A 9,708-nucleotide genomic window follows, 5' to 3' on the forward strand; every position below is an offset into this window, starting at 1 on the left:
ACAAAATGTTTGTCAAGTAATATGTTTCCCGGTTTAAGGTCACGGTGCACCAAAGGCTCCGGTTTCATCTGGTGTAGGAAATGAAGACCGGTTGCGATTTCAGCGGCTATACGAAATCTTAACTGCCAAGAAAGGATTGGGGAGTTTCCTCGTCTGAAGAGACAGTCTTCTAAGCTACCATTGGCCATGTATTCGTACACTAAACATCCGTATTCCGGACAGGCACCAAGCAGGAGAACCATGTTTGGATGTCTCATACATGTTAGTACTTCAACCTCTTGCTGGAACTGAGACCTTCCTTGTGCCGCGTCTGGTCTTAGAACTTTTATTGCCACTTTAGTATAATCTAGTGTTCCCTTGTAAACAGGTCCATAGCCTCCTTCTCCAATCTTGCGACTAGGCAAGAACTCTTCTGTGGCTTCTTCAATCTCCTCAATGCTGTATNAGCACAGGCAAAACAGCATTCCCTAAGTCAGGTCTGTCTTTGCGTCTTAGTTCTGCACACTGTAGAGCAAGTTTTGCTGCAACCAAGGCCTCTTCGACTGGCCAGTCAGGAACAGCTGGGTCTAACATCTCAGCAAAAGTTCCTTTTTCAATTGCTCTTTCGACGTGATGAGTCAAACCCATTGGTGGCTTAGCTGTAAGTATTTGCAAAAGCATAATGCCAAACGAGTAAACGTCTGATTTAGTCCCCAACATACCGGTCTGCTGATATTCGGGGTCTATGTAAAAGAATGTTCCAGCGGTTGTCGTCATTCTATATTGGGTTGCAGTATCAGCAACAGATGGAGGGACGAGCCTGGCCAAGCCCACATCTGAAATCTTGCTGACAAAATGTTTGTCAAGTAATATGTTTCCCGGTTTAAGGTCACGGTGCACCAAAGGCTCCGGTTTCATCTGGTGTAGGAAATGAAGACCGGTTGCGATTTCAGCGGCTATACGAAATCTTAGCTGCCAAGAAAGGATTGGGGAGTTTCCTCGTCTGAAGAGACAGTCTTCTAAGCTACCATTGGCCATGTATTCGTACACTAAACATCCGTATTCCGGACAGGCACCAAGCAGGAGAACCATGTTTGGATGTCTCATACATGTTAGTACTTCAACCTCTTGCTGGAACTGAGACCTTCCTTGTGCCGCGTCTGGTCTTAGAACTTTTATTGCCACTTTAGTATAATCTAGTGTTCCCTTGTAAACAGGTCCATAGCCTCCTTCTCCAATCTTGCGACTAGGCAAGAACTCTTCTGTGGCTTCTTCAATCTCCTCAATGCTGTATTTTCTGTACCTTAAATCAGTTTTCACTCCCCTCTTCTTTTCCTCTGCGGTTTCAATATGCTTTCTCTTTTGAGTCTCAAGTTCTGATATTCTTTGAGCTGCCACTGCCGCTTCCATGGCTGCTCTGCTTTTTTCTTTCTCCCTCTCTGCCGTTGCCATCGCTGCTTCTTTCGCAAGTCTCACCTCTTCTAATATATGTTCCTTATCTGCTTTCCACTTGTGTAACTCATTAGCCTGAGAAGAGGAGAACCATATCATAAGTTTGGTGAGAGAGAATCTGACAGGAAATTAGCTTCTGATTGTTATAAACTCAAAACATACCGCCTTCTTTGCAGAGATTGCTTCCTTGCAGGCACTGTTATACATTTCCATTGTAGACTTTAGCTCCATTTTCAGCCTTCTCATCTCGGCTTCAATCTCATCCTGTCAGATTTTGCATTAGGTAAACATTTTCTCATGCGCAGATGATGTAGAGTAGTGGTATAAAAAGTAGTGCAAATACCTGGCACTGTAATGAAAATGATGGTCTCCCACTTTCAAGTGAGCTTGAAGAGTGTCCTGTATATGATGAGCCAAGATCTATAGACTCCTTTCCTGATGTGTATGATGTAGCAAAACTGGATCGATTTTGTCCATACTCAGAACTGACTGAGAGCCGAGGAATATCCACATTGTCATACAAGGAAGGAAACATCTGATCCACGCTCGGTCTTCCATTACTCACAAATGATATGTCAGAGTCTGTCATCGAGGGATGGTAAATGCCTTCGTATCCTCTTGTCGAAAAGGGAGACCTATACAACATGTGTGGTTGCCATAAGTAACATTTATCTTACGAACAAGAATGAATATATATATATATATAGATGAGAAACATACTTGATCTCAATCTTGATCTCGTCTTGTGTTCTTTGCATTGTTTGTTTCCTCCTTTCAGCTGCAACATGAATGAAACCCACTTAGCTTGATCAGTTAAGGAAAAATTAGTTTAATTCTTATGTGGTGTCCTTGAAAAATATTTGGTCATATATATACCATTCAGATTGTTCGTCGGAGTGTGTACATGGTGCCGCATAGTGGAAGTCGGAGGTAAACTTGTAGATGATTTCAGAGACGAGATTCTCCCTTTAGAGATTACATATACTGTACAGAAACTCGGTGCCTTTTTCATGATGGTACTTGAAACATCCGCTGCTTTGAACCTTCTATCAAATAGAGCATATATATATATAAATGTGCTTAGATTTAGTTTTTAAGCAAAGGAGAAAAGCATTTGCCTCATTACCTTAAAAGATTCATCTTCGATAAACCGAGTACTAGAGTCTCGATTCCATTCTGTTCCACGTAGTCAACTATTCCTTTAGCCGCACTAACGTCCTCCACAACCACATCTTGGCATATGATCTGTCAAAAACAAGAGTCCGTCAAATGAAAAGAAACGCTTGAGAAGATAGAAAGTGAAGCGACAACGTACCTCTTTTCTAGCACAGAAGCAACGGAAGGGAAGAAACAAATCGGATGCATCATCGCCTGACTTAGACAGGTTAGATCCTGCAATTGAATCAAATTATATGTTAATATGAATATCATAAGAATAAGACCTCAAATAAAGAAGTTAAAACAGAGGGTTTGTCATATACCGGAATAGGGAAGAGAAGACGAGGATTGTTTGATTTTGACATGAAGAAGAGTAATAGTTTGGCCTCGGCTAAGAAGATTGCTGACAGCCCATTTCATCACGTTTTGGCTCTCTTTGTCTCTGTCGATGGCCAACGTAACATTTCCTTCTCTTTTATCGGAGCTTTTCACCATTTCAACTGCTTATTCTCTCGGTATTGTTCTGCAACAAACAGATACTCAATGAGTTTATATATGAATAACACTAATTTTGAATTTTGGAGAAACGCGTTTGACTAATGCTAATATTAGCAGTGCATCCCAACAGACAACTTTGACTATCTTTCTAATCGTCTCCTTACAGATGTAACCAACTTCATTAGCCCATCGAGACTTTTCTATTTTCTTTTCTTGGGAATATAAAGTTTAATTGGAAAGTTATTTTATACTCCCTCTGTCCCAAAATGTATAATTTTTTTATTAGATGTTCTCAAGCATAACTTTTTTAATTAAATAGTTTATGACTTTTAAAATTCTGACTACTTTTTTCTATTGGTTGAATTTTTATAAATAATCTTTATGCTTTTAGCCAAAAAAAAAAAATCTTATAAAATGATACCAAGGGAGTAGTTTTTTTTTTTGTAAGTCAGATAAGATTTGCAAATGTAGTTTAGGAAATAATAAACTTAATGGAAGTAATGAAAAATTTTACAAGAGTAAGTGTGTACTTTTCATCTAGTGTCAGATTCTTTGTTTTTTGGCTGATTTCAGTTGGTTCCTGTTGTTTATCTGTCGAACAAAGATGGTATCTTCCTCTGATTTTTACCAGATAACAATGAAAATATCTAAATCTTGTTTCAAACGTACGTACCAAGTTTGGGTTTAAGGTTTACCAATATAGACAATGGGGTTGTTCAGTGGATGAGACAGAAAATAAAACAGAGAAATTGTGTATTGGTGCTGTCTGATGTAATCTTAAAAGACATCACAGGTCAGCAATTAGAAATTTAAGTTTCACCACTAACCTATTATTGGAATGCTTTTGATGCAAAGCCTTCTTCTCTTTACCATTCATCTTTTTTTTTTCTCTCTGCTGTGTCAATCCAACTCAAGCCGTAACACCACATTGTCCCCTTCTGAAAGGTTTCCTCCAGAGCGCGCGCCTCATGCATCCCATGCAGGCGCGTTGCCTCAGCCTATACATCATTATGGTACCACTAGTGTGTCTCCTCCTTCTCTTCTCCACAGCCACTCATGGTCTTTCGAATTCCGAGGCTATCCTCAACATCAAGAAATCTTTAGTTGTTGGGCAGGCAAACGCGTTGGCCTCCTGGGATGCTAAAACCCCTCCTTGCACTTGGCCTGGTGTCTTGTGCAATAGCGGCTCCGTCTGGGGACTGCAGATAGAGAATTTGGAGCTTTCTGGTTCTATAGACATTGAGGCATTGTCGGGTTTGACATCCTTGAGGACTCTAAGCTTCAGGAACAACAAGTTCGGAGGGCCATTCCCTGAGTTCAAGAAACTCGCTGCTCTCAAGTCACTTTACCTCTCTAACAATCAATTCGAAGGAGATATACCAGATAATGCTTTTGAAGGTATGGCGTGGTTGAAGAAGGTCCATTTGGCACAAAACAAGTTTACTGGTCAAATCCCGACATCTGTGACCAAATTGCCCAAGCTTTTAGAACTGAGACTTGACGGGAACCAATTCACTGGACAAATACCAGAGTTTGGACATGAGCTGCACTTGATAAACCTTTCAAACAATGCATTAACAGGTCCAATCCCTGAGAGTCTCAGCATGATGGATCCAAAGGTGTTTGAAGGTAACAAAGGCTTATGTGGAAAACCGCTGGAAACAGAATGTGATTCTCCTTTTAAAGAACTTCCTCCACAACCTGAGGTACGACCCAAATCATCATCAAGGGACCCTCTCGTTATAAAGATAATAGTCACGGTGCTGGCAATACTCATAATCCTTGGAGTGATCATCGTGCTAATTAACCGCAACTATAGGAAGAAACAACTGACTTTGGCGGTAGAAACCGGACCATCAAGTCTACAAAAGAAAATTGGCATCCGAGATGCGGACCAAACCCGTAGAGGACGACATAAATCTGATCATCGCAATGGGTCAGCTACAACAACTGGAGTGGAGAACACGAAGCTCTCATTCCTGAGGGAAGATAGGGAAAAATTTGACCTGCAAGATCTGTTGAAGGCTTCGGCTGAGATACTTGGGAGTGGATGTTTTGGTGCATCCTATAAAGCAGTGCTATCAAGCGGACAAATGATGGTCGTGAAGAGGTTCAAGCAGATGAACAATGCAGGGAGAGATGAGTTTCAAGAGCATATGAAAAGATTAGGGAGGTTAAGGAACCATAATCTGCTTCCCATTGTGGCTTATTACTATAGGAAGGAGGAGAAGTTATTGGTATGTGATTTTGCTGAGAGAGGAAGCTTGGCTGTTAATCTTCATAGTAAGTTTTCGTTATTTTTACACTTCAAGTCTCTATGATTTATTGTTGCTTAAGAGTCAAATCTTTGTAGGTAATCAGTCGTTAGGAAATCCAAGTTTGGACTGGCCAACAAGATTGAAGATCGTGAAAGGAGTTGCAAGGGGGCTGTTATATCTCCACCATGATCTACCTAGCCTAATGGCTCCACATGGTCATCTCAAATCCTCCAATGTTCTCCTCACCAAAGCCTTTGAACCACTTCTCACAGACTATGGCTTAATTCCGTTGATCAACCAAGAGAAGGCACAAGTGCACATGGCAGCCTATAGATCCCCTGAGTATTTGCAACACCAACGTATCACCAAGAAAACCGATGTATGGCAGCTTGGCATACTCATCTTGGAGATCCTAACCGGAAAATTCCCAGCCAATTTCTCGCAAGGTAGTGAAGAGGATTTAGCGAGTTGGGTGAACTTGGGTTTCCATGGGGAATGGGCACCAAATTTATTTGATAAGGAGATGGGCAAGACAAGCCATTGTGAAGGACAGATTCTCAAACTCTTGAGGATCGGATTGAGCTGTTGTGAACCAGACGTGGAGAAAAGGTTGGACATAGTAGAGGCTGTGGAGAAGATTGAGGAGTTGAGGGAGCAGGAAGGGGATGATGACGACTTCTATTCAACATATGTGAGTGAAACTGATGGGAGGTCATCTAAAGGAGTGTCAAGCGAGAGCATCAACTTGACATGAGAAGAGACAAGAGTTTGCCTTGTTCTGTATAAATACAATGAGAGTTGATGGATGTGTGGACATTTACCTGTGGAACTGAAGTAGATGAACGCTTGATCTCTTTTATATCATATAATGTATCTGCAACAAACATGACACACAAATGCGTGATTGATTATTACACGTCTCTTCCATCTCTCTGTAGATAATGACATGATTTCTTCACACATTCATCATATATGACATGTACATAGATCTTGCAATACACCCCATTAACTAAAAACCATTGTCAAGGCTACATCCTTGACCATTAATTATGAGACATTAATATAATAAAGTCTTGCTTGCTCTAACGACAAGCGGAAATTTAATCTAAACCATGCAGATTCCATTCAATATGTGAGTAAATGTTACATGCCATTCTCAGGAAATGAGAGAAATTTGAGGGTCAAAATCAGTATAACCAACGTCAAATAAACAGAGACCTTCAGATGGAGCTGGAGGAGCTGTGGCTCGTCTGCATGAAGCTTCTAGCAGTTTTAACAATGCATCATTATCCGCACCAGCAGCTGCTTCTCGGATTGATGTTGCCACAAGAACTCTTACCATCTGAAAGTTACAAAAACAACTAAGATTTAAGTGGAGAAGAGAATTTGAAAAAAATTTAGGACTCATTAATGATGAGATACTCATCAAGGCTGCTGTTGTACCATTTCTCTTGCATGTGTCTTGTAGTGTGATTCTTTACTTTTCAAAAGTTAAAGGTAATTCTTTTTTATAAAGAACCAAAAATTGCAAGTTAAGTGTAATTGAAGCTAATATTAGGCTTAAAGTAAACACCTTGCGGAGAAATCGGTTAGCGACAAGCTCAACGCACATAACCCTTCTTCCTTCTACATAATCCTGGTACAGTTCATCAAAAGAAGTCAATTTTAGTTTCACATGGGGAGAAAATCTCCACTTTAGGACACGCTTGCAAAAAGAATAAGAACTCGCGAGAGCGTTTAATCAAGAACCAAGATGTAATGTACAATTTTGTTTTTGTTAATCTCATGTTTTCTATCCTTCAGTAGCCAGGATAAAAAGTGCTATTGATGCACCAAAAAGCCATGCCACAAAAATGAAGAGCTATACATAAAAAAGAATAGGAGCTTTTAACCAGACCTTAAATTCTTAAGTAGAAACTATGGCGTGTAGCACCTTAACAAGTGGCATTAGAATGATCGAGTGTGAAGTAAAGAAATGACATCTAATGTGAGAACATAATCAAACACTTACAGAACAGGACAATCTAATCTCGGCTGCCCGTGCATGGTACATGAAACATTCTGTAGGTGGACCTCTGAAACGTCAAAGATAACCCAAATAAGAAACCATTTACACTTCAAATTTATGGCAATGTACATCATGCTGATAAGAAAGTTAAATTATCATGCTGGTAAGAAAGTGGTCTAGAACTGTTGCGATGCTAAAGTGTGAGCTCTTACTCGTTTCTTGCAGCCTTTGTATCACGCGCAAACATTTTGTACGATAATACTTTCCCTTGAAGCTTCTGTAAAAGTTGATCAACCTTGCTTACACTGAAGTCACTTGGCTTCTCTACTACTTGAAGACCTTTGTTGGTTTCCTCAATTTCAAGCTCATCATCCTCGCTCAAGATTACTCCATTTCTTTGCTTTTCACGGTTCTCATCAAAGATAAAGTTCTCATGATTCTTGCCACCTTCGCTCAATGGCTCAGTACCATCCAAGGGAAAGATATACAAGTAGCGCCTCCATTTTGCAGAGAAATTTGGGTGAAATGATCTGGAAACCTGCAGTTTCAGTTCATAGTTCCAAAAATACGATTAGAAAATTTGTGTATCCTTACACATACTTTTTTATCATAGTTTGCAGAAAACTCAAAAAGGAGACGAAACCCATCCTGAATAGAGAGTATACCTTAGAGATTGACACAACCCTAAGTTTTCCAGAAGAATCCTTATTGATAGCATCTTCAACTTCAATGGGTTCGATGTCTTTTCTCCAGGTATCTAAGAGAAAAACTTAAAATTAGAAAATCTTACAATTAATCACGTTGACTAGCCAGAATGGCCATGTTCTTGAAACAAGTAGTATAATCTCACAATGATTTACTGCTAATCTGAGTAAGAGGCAACCCTCACGAGCCAAAAATTGGAAGTACTCATGGAGAACAAAGATCAAATGGTTTTCTGTTACTTATTGGTCAACTTAAGAGAAAGAAAAGCCATAAACTATTTTCTAAGGAATCAGAATTTTCACGTACAAAAAGAACAAACTTGATTAAGAGCAGAGACTCCTTTGTCAGTTCTTCCAGCAACAAGTACACGACCTTCTAATGGTTTACATTTTTTCTTGAGCAGTTGGGCTTTCTTTTCATCAACAAATCCCCCGAGAGACTTCTCTACCACACTTTAGGAAACCACAAAACGCTAGAACAATCATTTTTCAGGGGAAAATGAGCAAGTACATGTTTGCTACTCTTTTTCAAATGCAATGTGCCCAAGAAAGGATGAAAGTAACCTACCCCTGAACAGTGTGTAAGTCAGGCTGTTTCTGCCATCCATCAAAAGAAGTCCCATTGTACGAAAGAATGATCTTGAAATTGACTCTTTCCCACCTCCCCGACCTCCCATCTCTCCTAGTACAAGTCTCCAATTCAGTTTCAAGAGGCATCCCATCAGTTATCCCTTCATCATGGACCAAATATTTCTGAATTTTGAACACTATTTCAATCAGGAGGACGATACAAGCCATCTTGACACAAGTTGGTGATAAAAGATAAACTAACCTTAGGCTGAAACAAATCAAGGACTGGAAGTTTCCCTTCCACTGCATTTGAATAGAAATCAAGAACGTGTTGCCAAGGCCTATCATACATAAACCTAAAGGTCTCTCTGCCGAACAAAACAAAGCAAGTTAGTATCCAAAACATTTGATGTTATGAGCTCTAATGTCTTCTCTTCAACAACTGGTAAGGTTCAGGATCAGTACTCTTCCTTAACCAAACGCCCCCAAATCGGAAACGATCCAATTTCAATTATAAATTGCTAAGAATCTGAACCTGGCATTCCAGCGAGCTTTGCTGCAGGCATCGGCGTGGTGGTAATGAACGTAAACTCTGCTCGCCATCGTCTCAGATTGACCTAAGCCGTTGCTCGTTGAAATCTTCTCAGTCAGCGGGCACAGACTCAGAAGGTGGTTATGGTTTGTATCAGAGAGCTCAATGTACAAGGCCTTGTTGTTGGGCTTCTTACTTGTTACCCTTTTTTTTTTTTTTTTTTTTTGCCAAAGACTTGTTAACCTCAAACCTTATTATTCCTTGTTAATTTGTTTTCATTCTTTTTATATTTTAAATTTGCTGAAAAAAATTAATTTTATTTATTTTAAGGATAATTTAGGCATAATAACAATTTNAAAAAAAAAAAAAAAAAAAAAGACAAATTTAAAAATAAACATCCTTTTAAATCAAAATTCCCTAAATTTATCTACAACAATGTATTTCTTCCGATCATACCGTTATAACTTTTAAAAATTGTTTTTGATTGTGAGAAGGAAATTTCAGCAAAGAAGAGTTGAAAACGGTATTAGGGATTTCCAACGTAGGCGG

At 39.5% G+C, this 9,708-nt stretch overlaps 3 protein-coding genes across 6 annotated transcripts in view; 1 reads left to right on the forward strand and 2 right to left on the reverse strand.

Moving 5' to 3' along the window:
- The window catches only part of LOC104732522 (U-box domain-containing protein 35-like), a 4,967-nt gene extending 1,869 nt beyond the window's left edge, over positions 1–3,098 (reverse strand). The window contains exons 1-8 of the mRNA XM_019233310.1: positions 2,913–3,098; positions 2,747–2,823; positions 2,558–2,676; positions 2,308–2,474; positions 2,152–2,209; positions 1,775–2,066; positions 1,594–1,695; positions 438–1,506 (exon numbers count right to left, since the gene is read on the reverse strand). Of these exons, the coding sequence (XP_019088855.1) occupies positions 438–1,506; positions 1,594–1,695; positions 1,775–2,066; positions 2,152–2,209; positions 2,308–2,474; positions 2,558–2,676; positions 2,747–2,823; positions 2,913–3,084 (2,056 nt within the window). The 5' untranslated portion in view covers positions 3,085–3,098. The remainder of the gene's footprint in view (positions 1–437; positions 1,507–1,593; positions 1,696–1,774; positions 2,067–2,151; positions 2,210–2,307; positions 2,475–2,557; positions 2,677–2,746; positions 2,824–2,912) is intronic.
- Positions 3,029–9,326, reverse strand: LOC104732519 (tRNA pseudouridine synthase A-like). Of its 4 annotated transcripts, none has more exons than XM_010452066.2 (11): positions 9,163–9,312; positions 8,890–8,995; positions 8,626–8,810; positions 8,365–8,510; positions 8,019–8,110; positions 7,566–7,891; positions 7,357–7,420; positions 6,919–6,981; positions 6,564–6,687; positions 6,167–6,219; positions 3,029–3,112 (listed from the first exon to the last, which is right to left on the reverse strand). In XM_010452066.2, exons 1-11 carry the CDS (start codon positions 9,228–9,230, stop codon positions 3,086–3,088), a joined length of 1,254 nt encoding a protein of 417 aa, XP_010450368.1. In that variant the 5' UTR covers positions 9,231–9,312; the 3' UTR covers positions 3,029–3,085. The 4 variants fall into 4 exon arrangements, with proteins under 4 accessions (XP_010450368.1, XP_010450369.1, XP_010450367.1 ...); XM_010452067.2 differs by lacking the exon at positions 3,029–3,112 and adding an exon at positions 4,702–4,788; XM_010452065.1 differs by lacking the exon at positions 3,029–3,112 and having other exon boundaries at positions 6,068–6,219.
- LOC104732521 (pollen receptor-like kinase 1) lies at positions 4,035–6,118 on the forward strand. Its single transcript, XM_010452069.2, has 2 exons — positions 4,035–5,370; positions 5,441–6,118. Exons 1-2 carry the CDS (start codon positions 4,056–4,058, stop codon positions 6,097–6,099), a joined length of 1,974 nt encoding a protein of 657 aa, XP_010450371.2. The 5' UTR covers positions 4,035–4,055; the 3' UTR covers positions 6,100–6,118.

This window comes from Camelina sativa, chromosome 12 (assembly GCF_000633955.1).
Source record: "Camelina sativa cultivar DH55 chromosome 12, Cs, whole genome shotgun sequence".
Taxonomy (NCBI): Eukaryota; Viridiplantae; Streptophyta; class Magnoliopsida; order Brassicales; family Brassicaceae; genus Camelina; species Camelina sativa.